The sequence below is a fragment of the Leguminivora glycinivorella genome, chromosome 18 (assembly GCF_023078275.1).
Source record: "Leguminivora glycinivorella isolate SPB_JAAS2020 chromosome 18, LegGlyc_1.1, whole genome shotgun sequence".
Classification (NCBI taxonomy): Eukaryota; Metazoa; Arthropoda; class Insecta; order Lepidoptera; family Tortricidae; genus Leguminivora; species Leguminivora glycinivorella.
In genome coordinates, this window is record NC_062988.1 from 12852477 (window position 1) to 12869649 (window position 17173).

General features: G+C 40.7%; 1 protein-coding gene across 2 annotated transcripts in view; it reads left to right on the top strand.

Moving 5' to 3' along the window:
• LOC125235772 (protein cramped) overlaps window positions 1-17173 on the top strand; it is a 115314-nt gene that overhangs the window by 79999 nt on the left and 18142 nt on the right. For both annotated transcript variants that reach the window (XR_007178134.1, XM_048142358.1), the window contains exons 4-9: window positions 861-1145; window positions 1757-1960; window positions 3596-3783; window positions 8043-8169; window positions 9146-9301; window positions 10573-10727. Coding sequence is in view for 1 of the 2 variants with exons in the window: in XM_048142358.1 (XP_047998315.1) it covers window positions 861-1145; window positions 1757-1960; window positions 3596-3783; window positions 8043-8169; window positions 9146-9301; window positions 10573-10727 (1115 nt within the window). In the remaining variant the exon portion in view is untranslated. The remainder of the gene's footprint in view (window positions 1-860; window positions 1146-1756; window positions 1961-3595; window positions 3784-8042; window positions 8170-9145; window positions 9302-10572; window positions 10728-17173) is intronic.

Below are 17173 nucleotides of genomic sequence, written 5' to 3' on the forward strand. Positions count from 1 at the left end.
TTCCTGACTCTTTGGATCTGTTCCTACACTCTTAACAAGCTGCAAGCTAGCTGTTGATCTCTTACTATTAAAAAATAGTAACTCACCAGAGTAAGTGATATTAAGAAGAACAGGATTGAACAAGTCCCTGATCCTGACAAGAGAGGTATACCGTCTTCCTGAGTCTTTGGTTCTGTTTCTGTTCTTACACTGTAGCTGCTGATCTCTAACTACATAACAGTAGTGAAAAAGCGTAATGGCATTACGAAGGTCAGGACTGAACCAGTTCTTGATCCTGATAAGAGAGGTATACCATCTTTCTTACTTTTTGGAACTGTTCTTACACTTAGCAAATTAGCTACTTTACATAACATTAGTAACGTAACGTAATGGCATTAAGTAAAGGACTGAACTAGTTCCTGAACCTGACAAGAGAGTTATGTTTTTCTGACTCATTGAAACTGTTCTTACCACAGAACCTCTACCAATGTTTTGACGTAATTTTTGGTTCTAGGCTTCTAGGAACCACCTAAGCGTTAGATCTCAATAAATCTTTTCGGCGTTATTTTTACCCTTTGTTCCTTGTTTAATGGGCATTTTCGCGATAATCACCACCACGAGCCCTTCCGATCTAGGATAAAAAACGAGAGACAAAAAAATGGTCCCAAAATTTTCAATTTTTTTGCATACTTTCCACTTTGTAACCGCAAAAAATATTTGGGACCCTTTTTTCCGACTAGTAGAAAAGAAAGGGCTCGTGATTGAGTAGGAAAAACATTAACCTATTTTGGAAAAAAGTTTTTTGAATCTTATACCGCGAAAATGCCCTAATGTGACTGCTTTCCCGCGCACCCTACAAAACTGTTTTTATTTATCTCCAGATATACCGGAATGCGACACGCCAAGCAAAATAGACGAGAAAGAATTGAAATTCCCTACAGTCAAACAGCGAATGCCGAAAGCTCTCTGGTCGGCTGACGAGAAGAGCTTATTTTTCGAGGCTCTAAACGAGTATGGCAAAGACTTCGATGCCATCACCACCCACGTCTGTGCCAAGATGAAGAAGAAAGGCATGCCGGACGTAAATTTGAAGACGAAGACGCAAGTCAGCCATTTTTATTATAGAACTTGGCATAAGCTGTCGAAGCATGTACATTTTGGCGAAAGTAAGTACCTATTTTTTAAGATTTTTTTAATGATTTTGATCAGTTTCGTTAGACTTATATGATATCCCGACATTTCGACGCAGTTACATGCGCAATGATGTCGGGTAGATAACTGAACTGAAGATGGCGGATGGATGTCAAAGTTATGTAGCCTCGTAACGCCCACCATATAAATATTTTGCTAGAGAAATCTGATCCTAGTTCCATTTTAAATTGAGTTTTGTTTCATTTGTTCTAAAAATTTTAGAGACAAAAGAAATGCTACTTTATTAATTCACATGAAAATTAAAATTTCATTGAACCGCAATGTACATCTCATTGCACATTGGGAGGCAAGAGGGTAGACAGCGCACAATCTACCCTTATATGCGCGCGTCGTCTACGTTCGCTTTCAAAGTTACCATTGGTCTCATTTACACCCGTTGGATTATCCAAACAAAACACGATCACGGTGTTTCCACTTACACCAACGAAAATTGAGGGTTAACCCACCATTTTATAAGGAATTTGACTGGTGACAGCCCACAACCCTGAGTTAAGTGATTGGTGCAAGTGGGCCTAAGTATTTTACTTATTTATCAGCTTGTTGAACGAATCTTTTCATTTCTCAGACGTGAAGAAAGTAGCCCAAGAGCTGTACGCACTAATAAACTACGGTGAGCTCAGGAAGAAACTGGTCTCAGTCAGCGAGAAGACTTGCGCGCGTCTCCACGAGATGGTCCTAAGCGGCAGCATGGTGGTACGCCACCGCGGTCGAAACGTCCGCGTCAGGACCCCTATGTGTCGGGCGCTGCGAAGGCTGAATCAGATCACAGGTGAGTACAAGACATGGGGTTTTCAGCTCAAAACTTTTACGGTCATGACTTCTATCGGATATCTTCAGAACTAACAAGTGGCGCCACCTGATGAAAAACTTTTCAGCTGGAAGTTTCACTGGAATGTCTTGCCTACTAATACACTTTATAGACGATATAATGTGAAAAGATTTGCTCGTCTACACAAAATGGTGCCACGGTGGTACGACAGCGCGGTTGAAACTTCCGTTTTAGGACTCCTCTATGTGTTGAGCCCTGCGAAAGCTAAACCAGTGTAGCGTGTGTACCACACCTTACCCACGTGCATAACCTTCCAGGTCTCATTTACTCTCCGCATCAGCTTTCGCGCTGCTCCCGGCGCTGGTGAGCTTGTGCCGTGCGCGTTTAGGACGAAAGTTTTATTAGGATGATTTTTGTGAATTAGATACCCAGGTTATTACCACCAAAGCCACCTGTCGATCTTATTAGACACTAGATCTAGACTTATTAGATCAATAAAAAGCTACCAAATTGTCTCCTAAGACATCAGGAACAGATAATTCGTAGGTATACATTTACTAGGAAAAGATCGTCGTTATTGTAAACCACAATAGTGGTTTTTGGATGAGAACATCATAAATTAAAGTAAAATTCATAATCCTACGGACTAAATTGACAAATGACTGACAGAAAAAGTGTTACCAGGAACAGCAAAATAAAAATAGTGAAGGGTATATATCGATAACAATATATCGACAAGTTGTAAAGTACATATAACTGAAAAGTTTAAAACAAGAATAAGTATATTAGTTTCAAATAAGAGGTACACATTTTGGTTTGTTCTATTTTCGAGGTAGTGGATACAAAACATAAAAAGGTTTCCGAGCCTGTAGGTAAAAAATAAAATACCATGTCCGACGATAATTTTACTAGTCTTTTTTATAAAATATTATTCATTCCCAGCCAGTGTATTATGCTTTCAATTTTATCACATCTATGGGGATAAAGTATCCGTCACGCTATGGCAAGTATATCATAAATATCAAATGTTCATTGGCAAGTATATCATAATTTTCATATAATATTATTGTTAAGAGTTTTGAATGATTCACGGTTATTTTAATTAGACTTATATTGACCGGGATATAGCTCGACAAAAATCAAAAAGGTAATCACGGTCTATATCCCGGTCAATATAAGTCTAATATTATTGTTGCTTTGAAATAAAAAAAAATATCTCTAATTAGGGGTCTACGGACCATTTGATCTGTCGAGATCACAGAAAAAGTTGGTATATTGATTAGCCGATCAAATTGCCAATTTGATTGTGCCGTCTGGGTGCATCTTAAATCTACGATTTAATAATAATTTTAATATCGATAAGAACGGCACTAGCCAAACTGTGGCAACATTTGTTCACACTTACTTGTCAATTTGGTCCGTAGGATTATGAATTTTACTTTAGACACTAATTAGTGTCGCGTGTAAACATGGCATCATGGTTGGTTTGACTGAAATGACTAGTGTAAAAGTCGCGCATTTTAACGAGCGAGTTCAACTCAAAACTATGTTTTTTTTGGGAAATTTGCTAATTTGCTAGCGGAAATTAAATTGCCTAAACAACCAAAAGCATCTCACAAAAGCGGCGTGTTGTAGAGCGGTCGCCGCTGGTGGGCGTGTGCGCGCTGGCGAGCGTGTCGGTGCGCGCGCGCTCGGCGGGCGCGTGGGCGCGCGTGCAGGCCGCCGCGCACAACCCGCGCGCCTGCGTGCAGCTCTCGCCGCGCACCAAGCTCGCCGCGCTGCTCCGCGCGCTGGAGAAGCGGTGGCAGGGGAAGGTGAAACGTGTATCCTTTTCACATTTGAGCATTTTCGCGAAAAAGAAAATGAAATATTTATTTTTAACGTCAAATAAAGCTACGCCGACTCTAACCCTACGCCTCAGCCTTGAGAAGATTTCAGTCCCCAAGAAGTCAGTTGGGAGGGGGGTATCCACTATGGGACCGGCAAGAAACTCGGCGGGCCACTTCTTTTCAAAACATTACATCTTACAATTAACATGCATTAAATAACAAGACAAAATTTAACATGCAAAAGTATGCGAGTGTATGTAATGGAAGGTAAGTATGCGAAAAAAGATTCAAAAACTATTTTTTGCTAAAACAGGTATATTTAATGTTTTTCCTACTCAGAATCGCGAGCCCTTTCCATCCTACTAGGTGGAAAAAAGCGTCCCTAATTAAATTTTTCCACTTCGTTACTAATTTTCAAACACTTACAGCGGTTACAAAGTGGAAAGAATGCAAAAAAAAAAATTGGGACCATTCTTTTGTCTCTTGTTTTTTATCCTAGATCGAAAGGGCTCGTGATTCTGAGTAGGAAAAACATAAAGTTTATCTACCTTAGAAAAAATATTTATGGTGATTCTTCTCGCGAAAATGCCCATTTATAACCCCCGACCATCGATTTAAACTTCTCTAGATACACTATCACCTACAAATTCGGCACTCAAAAGTGTCCGATCGCTTAGTTGCAAATGTGTGCGTCCAGTTGACAAACGAAAACTTCGCAATGTAGTAAAAACTACTTTCATTTTTTTACAAAAACAACGTTATTTCTTAGTACTTAAAGTTCAATTTCAAATGCAAGCAATTGGCGGTTATGACATTAATGAATGTGATCATCGCGAAAGCCATAAAATTTTATTACCGCAGATCGCAGGTGTGCATATTTTTAAAAAAATCTACGTCTTATTGCAACCAACTTAAGTTTAATTTCGTTTGCGCTGCAACAATCTAAACGCCATTTTTACATTGGGAACGAGGATGGACAGAGGCATCATGGGAGTCGCGCTATGAGATGAAAGGCGAGAATGAGGAAATTTGCGGTATTTTTGCGAAAAACTGTTTTAAAAAATCCTATTAGATAGAAAATTTCTTAAGGAACAAAACGTTTGGTATAACATTTTTCGAGATGTTGCGTATTTTAAGCGAAAAAAAATGAGTTTTTACTGTACGATATTTTTATTGATATTATCTCAAACAAAAAAATATATAAGGTACGGCGGGACAATTTGGACTGGGGGACAATTGCAACTGAACTGATTAATATCTCCACGTTTTGCAATGTTTGCATTATTAAATAGAGTCAACTGAGTATATATATATATATATATATATATATATGTGTGTGTGTGTGTGTGTATGTGTAGGTATGTATATATATAACATATGTGTGTGTGTGTGTGTGTGTGTGCGTGTAGTGAGTGTATGTGTAGCGATTATGTGAAGGTAAACAGTTGAGGGATTGTATGTGGTGTGTGTGAGGGTGCACTTGGAGAATATGAATTAAGTAGCTATTAAAACAAAGAAGAATTGAACGATGACATTAATTTATTATTCTACGTATAATTTCTTTCAAAGCTTTGTTTGGGTAAATCTTCTCTCCGCTCCTCAGCTATAATCTTGCGCCATTTTTCCCTTTCAACGTCTTGTTTTGGGAATCTGGAATAAAAATCTTTTTTATTACTTAAAAACGAATTTGCTATTCCCGGGTTGTTTCTTTTTATAATTAAAGTAATTTATAAGATATGTATTAATATTATTGAATTGAAATCATTTATTTCAGACTTATTGGTCCATAATAATAAATAAATACATACATTATTAATATGAAATAGGCTTCTTTTACAAAAAATATAAATTAGCGACTCCATCATTCCATTTTTAACTATGTTCCACTTCATCCATCTTTTGTCGCCGTCCGCTCATTACTAGTATAGCGCGAGAGAAAGAGACAAACTGCGTAAGACCAAATCAAGGAATTTACTTTAATTATTCTAGAAAATAAATGTTTTTTGTAAGTTAGGAAGCCATTTTGACCACAAATGCATAACATTATAAAATTATTAACAATTACTTACCGGAAATACGATACGTCATCCTTTTTCAACGTATATAAGGTGTTATTTTTGCATTTTTTTACGGAGCACTTAGGCATGTTGCCGACACGGCGGATGAAGCGCTACTGACCGCCCAATTGTGCTTAGAACATTTTCAAGCACAATTTGCTGCGGACACATTCTAAGCCGTGATGGTGCATCTAGGTAGTTTAGATCGATGCCCCCGACGCAAAGACGACGGGGTGTTACAAGTTTGACGGAAGCAGAAGAGAATTCGTGCATGGAAGCAGAAGAGACCACCAAACACATTCTTTTAGAGTGTAAACAGGTAGAAGTATATAGGTACCTAGGTACGCCGAACACACCGAAAGAGGTATTTAGCAATCTGAAAGCACTGCTTGGAGCTAGGATTTGTAGAGGAGCTGGGGTGGCTAGAGTAGTGCTACCTCGTCTATTTCACGCAAAATAGGCACAATGGTTGTCGACTTGTGGAAATTGCCCATTAAAACTAAACTAACTAACTATAAGTTTGACGTGTCTGTTTGTGTGTGTCTGTGGCATCGTAGCCCCCGAACGGATGAACCGATTCAGATTTAGTTTTTTTTTGTTTGAAAGCTGAATTAGTCGGGAGTGTTTTTAGCCATGTTTCATGAAAAACGGTCCACTATGTCGTGGTCGGGGGTTTCTTCAAAATTTTAATTTTGTGGTTATGTTCGTTATTCCTATTTTGGATTTTTTTTAAACTCAGTACCTACAGACATTTTTTTCTACGGGATGTTAGTTTTATAACCGGCAATATTTAAGGACCCCGCTTAGCGCGAGTGATGCGTTCCAGGGAAAATCGCGGAAATCGAATTTCAAGTATATCGGGGGTCACTTGAATAAGATACCAGATTTAGAATCAAACCGAAAAAGTTAATATTTTACTTGAAAAATTACAATCAAATCGCTTGTTAAGTGTGTAAAGTTTCTTTAAACTTTAACATTTAATAAACAATAGTAGAGTACGATTTTTTTATTAAAAAAAAACAATCTAATGTTTTCTGAGTGGCGTTTTGCTTCCGATCCATCAAAATTTTAAAATCGCGGTATAGCGAATCCGCGCTAAACGGGTTCGCGTAAAGCGGAGTATTACTGTAGGTATATATATTTTTCACGCGGCAGTCTCTCGGGACCCATCCGGTAAACATGTCCCAGCCAGCGGAGTCGTCTCTGTTTTAAGATTGCTGTGATGCTGCTGCAGTTGGTCTTCAAGAGAACGGCTTCGTTGGTCATTCTGTCCTTCCACGTGACTCCCAGGATGTATCTTAGGCATCGCATATGGTAGGCATTAAGACGACGCTCTTGTTTGGCATATGTAGTCAGCGTTTCCGAGGCGTACAGGAGAATACTTAGAACGCAAGTCTGGTATACGAGGACTTTGGTAGCAATCGTTAGTTTATTGTTCTTCCAAACACGTGAGGCAAGTTTGCCGAACGTCGCCGCAGCCTTGCCAATACGAGCATCCAGTTCCTTATTATTAGACAGGTTTGACTCTGTTATGGAGCCCAGATAGCAGAAGCTATCCACAGCCTGAAGAGTAGCACCATCGAGAACGATACTCGGCATCGCGTCTATGCCCTGAACCATAACAACGGTCTTCTTGGTGTTAACACTCATTGAGAATAGGTCACACGCGCGACCAAATCTGCCGCGTGAAGTCTTGCTTGGGGAAATTGCTGACGCCAAAAGACCTGTGGGCCGCCCAATGTTAAGGTTCAAAGATTCCTGTAAACGGGATATGCAATCTTTTAGTATAAACCTAGACAGTTGGGAGACACGCGCTAGCATGAGACCTGAATGGCGCCGGGACTTATCCGACGGGGTGATGGAGCACGACAAAGCCTGGCTCGACAACCTTAAGCAGAAAAGGCTCCGTTCCAGAGCTCCTCCTCCTCTTGACTCGCGTTTCACCTGTGACAGATGTGGCAAAAGGTGTCGGGCTGCCATCGGACTACTAAGCCACCAAAGACGATGTACCGGCACCACACAATAAAATCACTGCAACAATCATCTGCTAAGATGTCGTGGCCAATGATGATGATATATTTTTACTCTATAGTTTAGTATGCGTGATAGTGTTACACTCTGTCGGATGAACAGCTGCATAATATTCTCTATTCAACCAACAGTATCGAACTATATATATTCCTTAGCGATCACCAGTATAAACCGAAGTTAGAGAACATCGTAGAAATGGAAGCCGAAGAGCCGGAACCGCCTCGTGCTGAAGACAACGAGGACAACCTTGAAGACCACCTCAACTTGGAGCCCGACAGGATCATAGTTCAAGGTAAGGTGTATTCGGGTAATTTTTTTTTTTATATACTACGTCGGTGGCAAACAAGTATACGGTCCGCCTGATGTAAAGCGGTCAACGTAACCTATGGACGCCTGCAACTCAAACAGTGTCACATGCGCGTTGCCACCCCATTAGAAACTTGTACACTCCCTTTTGCTGTGTTAAGTACACAGCAAAAAGGTAATGCCGTTAATCGGATAATTCCGAAATTCAAATGATAATCACCCGTGATTCCATAGTAATAAGGGTCCCTTTTCGGAATTTATCGACGGTTTTTGACGTTCGGAATTACCCGAGTACACCTTATACCAACTCAAACCAACACTATTGAACGGTATTCCTTAGTGTAGGCCTGAGTGCCCGCTCATGTTGGGCGCGCGGCGTACATGTGAAACAATTGAAGTCACACAAGTGTCCTGCGACTTCTGAGAGACGACGCTGCATAGCGTACATGCGCGCGAGCCCAGGCCCACTAAGGATCGGTTGCACCAAACCGTCTGTCAGTGCTAAAGCAATGTTAAAGCAATCGTTTACTTTTTTTTTAATTATGACGATTTCCATAGACCTAGCGACGTTAAAGTGTCCGTTAACCGTGGTTGATGCAACTCGCCCTAAGTTTTAAAGATATATTAAAAACAACGCATCAAAATCCGTTGCGTAGTTTCAAAGGTCTAAGCAACTTTGTTTTATATTGTGTAGTGAAAATTAATTTTGAATAATTAAAACATTTTTAAATATGGCGATTATTGATCACCTGCAATAATGTACATACATGGTAAATATATAGATAATACTGAACAACGTACATGTACTATGGGACGATTCCTGAAATTGCGGTAAAAATTACTCTTCCATTGAAAATGTCAGTGTATAAGTATGGAATAATATCAAAAACGTTATAATCAAGCAATTTTTTAGATTCTTTTTTATTTCGTTTATCTTTTTTTTTGTGTTGAAATTATTTCAGAGCAAAAGCTAGCAAAGCGTCCAGTACTTCACTTGGGGCCACGACCCACGGCCACCGTCAGGTTGCCGGTAGTTCGAGCGAGCGAGCAGCTCTCCAGTCAGAAGATATGCTTCTCCAGCTATCTACAGCGCATGTATTCGCAGGACAAGGAGGCCAGTGAGTTCTCTCTCTCTCTCTATCTCTCTCTCACACCACACCCTTCCCCCTCCTCTCGCACCCCCCACCCTCTCGCACAAAGTCCTAGCGAGCAGCCCTCCAGCCAAAAGATATGCTTCTCCTCTCCAGCTATCTACAGCGCTGAGTATGAGTGAGTACTACTAACAGTTTTATGCTAATTTTATTCCATTGAAAATTTTTAAGAATAAGAACAAGAAAACATTTATTGACACACAAATAAAAATTGAACATTTACACAAAAATATTAAAAAATAAAATAGACATAAGCATGCATGTCAAAAGGAACGGGCTCAGCATGTTATTGATTGTCTGACAGCACTGATTTTCAGTCCGTCCCCTGTTCTGAACCTCATTAACAACAATAATATTACTTAATAATTTTACAATAATATTACTGCCTTTTTGGCAATGTAGGTAACCCATTTCTCACAAACAATGAAGATTACGATTATGATTATAAAGAGAGCCCGACTTTAACGACTAAATGCGTTTTCACATAATCCGATCGGATATCGGATGTAGGACCGATATCCCATACATTTAAAGGCGCCATCTTGGCTTTTTCCATTGAAATCCTTCCGACATCCGATATCGGATCGAATAATGTGAAACGGCCTTACTCAGACCTTAGTGCGTTTTCACATTATCCGATCCGATATCGGATGTCGAACCGATATCCCATACATTACAGGCGCCATCTTGGATTTTTTCTATTGAAATCCTTCCGACATCCGATATCGGATCGAATAATGTGAAAACGGCCTTACTCAACGCTCGGAGCGTTCGGTTCGGCGGATCGTGAAGCGGGGCGGGCGAGCGTGCTGAATGCACGTTTCAATTGTTTGACATGCAATACGAGCGTGCACACAGTGGCCCGTTTCTCGAAAGGTACAAGTCTTGTATTACAAGTGTGTTTCCATGACAACCCATACGACTTGACAGTTCACGCACTTGTAATACAAGGCTTGTACCTTTCGAGAAACGGGCCCCAGGTCTTACACTAAAAATCATAAAAGCGAAAAAATAGTGGATGTCTTTACGTATCGAATTTTACGGACGGCTGAAGAAATAAGATTAAAGGCGGGGCGTGCGGCGTGCGTGTCAAACTATTGAAGCTCATTCAAGTGTCCTGAAGCGACGTTGCACATGGTACTCGCGGGAGAATTCGCCCGCTGTTCGCCCCGCCGAACCTGACGCTCCGAGCTTCCACTCAGTGTCTCAGTCCTTATACTAAGGTATTCTATTTACAGCTAAAATCCGCACTGCGAAACGTCACCGCAAAGACAGCAGTGAAAAGGACAAGGAGTTAGAGAAACGGCCCAGACTGGAAAGCGAGCCCAAACTCGATATCGACGAGACTGCCGTCGACGGCATCGAGCTCATGGCCAACTATAAGACTAATCAGGTACAGTACAAGGTAGCCAGTAACTACTGCCACGGAGGATTGAGTATTATAGAGAGTTACTGTCAAACTAAAATGTGCAATCACAGTGCATAGACTGCCATCTCACGACACAGGCTTAAAACTTTTGAACCTCAGTTTTGACAATTTGGCCCATATTCTTAGCTTGATATGTTTTAAAAGGTGTAACGCCATCTTGGCCACCGTAACTTTTTCATTATGGTTTAGCCAAAATGCGGGGTTTTCCGAATGTCGTCCACCCAACGTGCCATAGGATGCTAGGCGCATATACATCCTAGAAACTTGTAATATCGTATAACTCAGTGTCTTCGCGATAGATACCTAATTGCCTATCATTGCCTGGATTTTAAAGCTTGATCACCGATTTTACTAGGTACTGCAAAGATTACTAATAAAATGCATTCTATCCTCTTAAAATTGCAACATAAACTCATAAAACACGTCAAAAGTAACACTTTGATTACTCGATCATAGCAGGTAAAAAAAGTCCGTGACGTGAAAATACATTCTACGACTTTTTTTTTTTTTTTTTTTTTTTTTTTTTTTATTGGCTTCCAAATGATTTGCCAGTGTCATGTCGATTTTTTAATTAAATAAATTTTGTTCGAAGTAATAGCTATCAATCCATTTTGATAAATTTAATCAGTTCTAAAATTTAGTGGGGTTAGTTAGAGTTAGATGACAACGAAACACAACTACTGGATTAGTAATATTAGACATTGAGAAGAAATAGAAAGCAAAAAAAAAATTGTATTAACATGTAATATAACAATAAAAATTAAAATTTTAAGTTATTAAGCTTACAGAAAGAAGTGAGGGCCATAAGGATGTCCCTATCCTTAACATGGATTAACTCCAAAATATGAGTGGGGAAAGAGACTTTGAGTTTTAAAAGATCCTCAAAAAAGCTGTCATGGTTATATAATGGACACGCAAAAAATATGTGATTAAGGTCTCCGTCGTCCAATCCACACTCACATAAAGAAGAATCCCTAATATGTATTTTCTTCAAGTGAACAGGGGAACAGCAATGGCCAAGCCTCAATCTAATAATAACAGAACAAAACTGTTTTTCAATATAAATTTTGGAGAACCAGGGTTTTCTGGATACAGTAGGTTGCACAAGAAAATAATGTTTTGACTTACCCCGATTGGAGGCAGTCCAGTCAGCAGCCCAAGCCCGGGTTAGCATCCTGGCCGCCAGAGGAACCAAATCATGACAGTAGTTTCTAAACGGGACCTTGTCACCGCATACTATGGCCTCCTTGGCGATCCGGTCGGCCCGCTCGTTTCCTGAGACCCCCGAGTGACCTGGGATCCAAGCTAAGGCAACCTCAAACCCCATCTCTCTGCATCTTATAAGGTTTTCCTTAATTTGGTATATGATAGGATTGTGGAAGCGAACCGCGAAAGGATTCATTAGCAATGCTTGAAGACAGCTACGGGAATCCGAGAAAATTATAGTCTTCCGTAACTTAAACAATAAAATATATTTTACACTCTCCAATACACCAATACATTCCCCAGTAAAAACTGATGTCTCAGGAGGGCACTTAATTTTCTGAACAATATCATACTGGGAGTGATAAAGACCTACTCCTACACACCCCGTCGGAGTCATTTTAGACGCATCACAGTATATTGTGTTCCAATCACGCCACTCGAGGGAAAGGATCTGGGACATGTAATCATCGGCATGTGGGTCATCACGACAAATGTCCAAATTTAGGATAACACGAGGTTGGTGTATAATAACCTCATAGTCAAATTCAAACAGAGGAAGCCGAGAGGAATGAAAAACTGGGTCTCTTATAGACTGAAATTTTGCTAGACTATTCACAAGACATGGTAGTTTATCATGGCAGTTCGAGACCGAAACTGCTTTTAGGTCATATAAGCGATGGATAATGGGATGATATGAAAATTGTAGGGATCTAAATAAGTAACTGTCGGCCAGAAATTGGCGGCGCAAATTAAGAGGTGGTTCGGCGCATTCCACCTGCATGGCCTTGATAGGGGAAGATCTCATAGCACCCAGGATAATTCGTAAAGCTCTTGATTGTATTCTATCTAACTGAGTCAACCCGGCTTTGTTTGCAGGCACCAATAAGTGGGTGCCATAATCTAAAATACTGCGTACAGTGGCATTGTATACCAGTCTAAGAGAAATAGGATGAGCACCCCACCAAACTCCTGAAAGACATCTGAGAGTGTTAAGCCCACGTTCGCACTTTTTAATTAGGAATTCAAAGTGCAAAGACCTACTTAATTTTGAATCAAGTATAACCCCCAAAAATTTATGAGAAGAACGGACAGGGATTTTGTCTTCATTGATTGTTAAATTAATGTTTGGCAGAACTAATTTTCGACTATAAATGACTGCACAACTTTTGGCGGGAGAAAGAGACAAACCATGTGTGAAGAGCCAGTTGTTTAAAGACATGAGGGAGTTATTCATGAATGCACAGGCTGTACTTATGTCTTTATTTGAAGAATAAACTAGCAAGTCATCAGCATACTGAAGCACCTGGCAGTCTGAGACGCACTCCTCTAAGTCATGTGTGTATATATTGTATAACAAGGGGCTCAACACAGAGCCCTGAGGTAGTCCGCGCCAGATCAGTCGTGAAGGGTGAATTTGGGGATCTTTACCCCGAAAGATGATTTGTCTTTCAGAGAGGAGGTTACCTATAAGGCAGGCCAGCCTCACCGGGATTCTCAGCTTGCGGAATTTTTCCCTGAGAATAGGGAGCTGGACATTATCATAGGCAGCCTCGACATCTAGGAAAACAGCGACTACCGAAGCTCCTTTTGAAAATGCGAGGCGAATGTCGGATGTGAAAATGGCCAGACTGTCCGTTGTACTTTTTCCCTTTCTAAATCCGAACTGCGAATTTCCTAACATATCTCGACTTTCCACATACCACTCTAACCTGTTTTTAATCAAGTGCTCTAGAATCTTTGTTAGAACTGACGATAATGCTATGGGGCGATACGACCGAGGGTCGTTAGGATCTTTACCGGGTTTAAGTATGGGCATGATCAGTTGGGATTTCCACGATGTGGGAGGATGGCCGGAAAGTACAATGCAGTTAATCAAATCGAGGAAATATTTAAGGAATGAATCTCCTGCTTTGGCTATAAATGAATATGGAATTCCGTCTAGTCCCGGGGCGGAGTCTTTGACTGCTTTTAGAACGTTTTTTAGCTCCAACATGGTGAATAATTGATCCAAGGCATCAGTCGATTGGTTATTAAGCAGTCCAATGGGAGAATCAAGGACTCCAGGGACATAAGGAGGAGCGATTCTATCTAGAAAAGATTCAGCCCATTGCAAAGAAGTGGGAAAAGGACAGTTATTAGGGTTACCTGATTTTCTAAATTTTCGTATATTGTTCCATACTATTGCATCAGGAGTAGAAGGACTTAAAGCCGAACAAAAGGATTTCCATCCCTCAGCCTTCTTATTACTGAGCAATGTTTTTGTGTCTGCCATAGCCTTAGTCAAAACATTGAAATTCTCGGTCGACATATTTGAGGCATATGACCGTTCTGCTGCCTTTCTACTCCTGACAGCTATAGTACACTCTTTGTCCCACCAGGGAGGGGAAGCTAATTTACCTTTGGCTACATTTTTAAGAGGGAAAACCTTATCTGCAGACGTTTTTATAGCTAAGATTAGAGCATCTGAACAAATATCTATGGAATTTAGAGTGATATGAGGCAAGTCCTTAGATTCAACTTCTAGAGCTTTTTTGTACGAATCCCAATCCGCTCCGTTGATATTATATTTTAATAGAGGTCTATTTTCCGTAGGTTTTTTAGTGGTTCCTAGAGGAAGACTTAATAAAATAGGGAAGTGATCGCTTCCGTGTGTACTATCCAAGACCGACCAAGTTATACGAGACGCGAGAATTGGAGATGACAGAGATAAATCCACTGCACTAGTTGCGTGATTAGGGAGAGAACGTAGCGTAGGTGCACCAGTATTCAGTAGGCATAAGTTGCATTTGTCCATGATATCTAACAAAAAAGTATCACCTAGACCGTCGTCTTTCTTATCGCATCCCCACAAAGTATGATGGATATTAAGGTCTCCAAGAATCATAACGGGCTGGGGAAGGGATTCTATTAGCTTTCTCAGTAGCTTTAAAATATGAGGGGAAGGATCCGGTATATATAAAGATAAAAAGGTAATACCTTCTAGGCGGGCACAAGTGGAATGAAAAAGAGGACTATTATTAGGTAAAGGAATTTTCTGGAAAGGAATATGGTCTCTAATGAACAAGGCGCATCCAGCTCGGCCATCTGCGCGACAGTCCATTAGAGAACAGAAACTTGGGATTTTAAAAGTTGAGTTGTCTTTGAGCCATATTTCTGATATGGCTAAAATTATAGGGTTGAATTTGTTGACCAAGAAGAGTAATTCATGTTTTTTATTAGAGATACTACGGCAATTCCATTGAAGAACTGTTTGATCCATAATGTGATGTAATCAGAGATGAAATAATAGGCGCAACGTGGGACAGCAGAGAAGGGTTTACGGGGGTGGCCGGAGAAAATATTTTAATAAAAGAAGTGATCAAAGTTATAATATCAGAAATTAAATTGTTTTCTTTGTGTTGTTGTTGGTCAGGATAGACGGGTCTAGACTCAACTACGGGGTCCCTAGTCAAAGCCTCGTGGGCCTTTCTGTCGTACCCTTTAGCAAGCCGAGGTGGTGGGCGAGGCTGCCGAAATACAGTTTTTACATATGATTGAGTGACTGGAGATTGTGGGGATGAAGCCGTCACATTTGCGTACGACTTACTTCTGACCTTGGAGTGCTGGTTAGACGCCTCATTATAAGAAATATTTTCATCAGCCATGGTTTTCTTGATATTTAACTGTCTAATATATTCGGGACATGATTTGCTGTTCGCCCTATGTCCTGCCCCCAATCCCTGAGGGCAATTACAGCACAAAGCTCCAGAATCATCTTCAACGTCACATGTGTCCCCAGTGTGGGACCCTGCACAACGGAAACAACGGGGGAGCGACCTACATTTTTCCTTAGTGTGCCCAAAACGACAGCATTTGAAACACTGAATTGTAGGGTATTGATACTGCTCTACTATTAATGAATTTAAGCACAAGTATACTCTTTTTGGCAAAGTTTGCCCGTCAAAAGTTATTATCACTGTTTCAGACGGTAACCATACGTAAGAACCATCAGGTTTGGTCTTTTTATAATTTAGACGTCTAATTTTAATGGGAGTGGCTCCCCCCGAATTGGCTGGCACCTGAATGTTCGTCAACACCTCTTCAGGCGTCCAGTCAGCCGGGACTCCACGTACCAGCCCCATTCTCGTAACATTAAATGTCGGAACAAACGCTTTGTACTTGTTTTGAGTTAAAGTGGGTGATTCTATGAATTGGTTGGCATCCTCTGCTGAATGGAAACTCAGAGAAGCACGGTTACGTCCGATTTTTTTAATGGAGCCCGCCACTATATTTGGGAACTCCCTTATCCTATCTTGAACGAAACGACCAAAAGCTACCGGGTGCAAGGAAATTCCCGAGTCCGGGGCTGACTCAATTCTTTGAACATGGACTACATAAGGTCCCTGGTCCCTATCTGTATATTTGTCACGACCTATTTGGGTAAAAAGAGTACTAGGGGTCTGCGTCTGAGTCTGCGTCACATTCTCCTGCGGGTCGATTATCAAATGTGCCGGCGGAGTTGCAGTCTGAGATTTGGCTTGCGATTGCTGTCCTGGGGGTATCTGTGTATCTGAATTACTCAAATGGCTTGACTGATCAGATCGGCTCCCAGACGGACTGGGAGACCTCGAGCGGGATGCATTATTTTTTTTATGATTATCCTGCCGTTCTCGTTCCTTACGTTTCTCTAAATCACGTTTCTTTTTTCTGCCCATGACTGTAGAGAAAACTGTAGCATGTGCCTGCGACCTTTCAAAATCCTCGTGTTGGGACAAAGTGAATTTACTAAAGTTCACTAAGCTACAATTTTCATCGTCAGGATCATCCAAACCAGCACCCTCCTCCATGAGGATGCTGATTTGGTAACCCGAAACTACCCTCTTATTACTATGATTACTAAACTACTTCTAATCACAAACACAAAACACTTACCGCTACGCCAGACACTATCAAAATGGATTATCAACAGTAATTAATGCAATTTAATCAGAATCGCTTCCAAAAACTACAAAAAACTACAATTATTTTTAACGATCAACCACCCGCTATCGACACTCAACCGCCAATCCGTGTTCTACTTAACTCCATTCTACGACTTGAGTCGCGTGCGACCAGCAAGACGGTATCTTGCGACTGGTATCAAACGCGTCGTCGACGCGTCTTGTCGTGTGCGAAACGTGAGATAAATGTGGCGGGTACTCACTAGCGACGCGTAGGTTACGCGA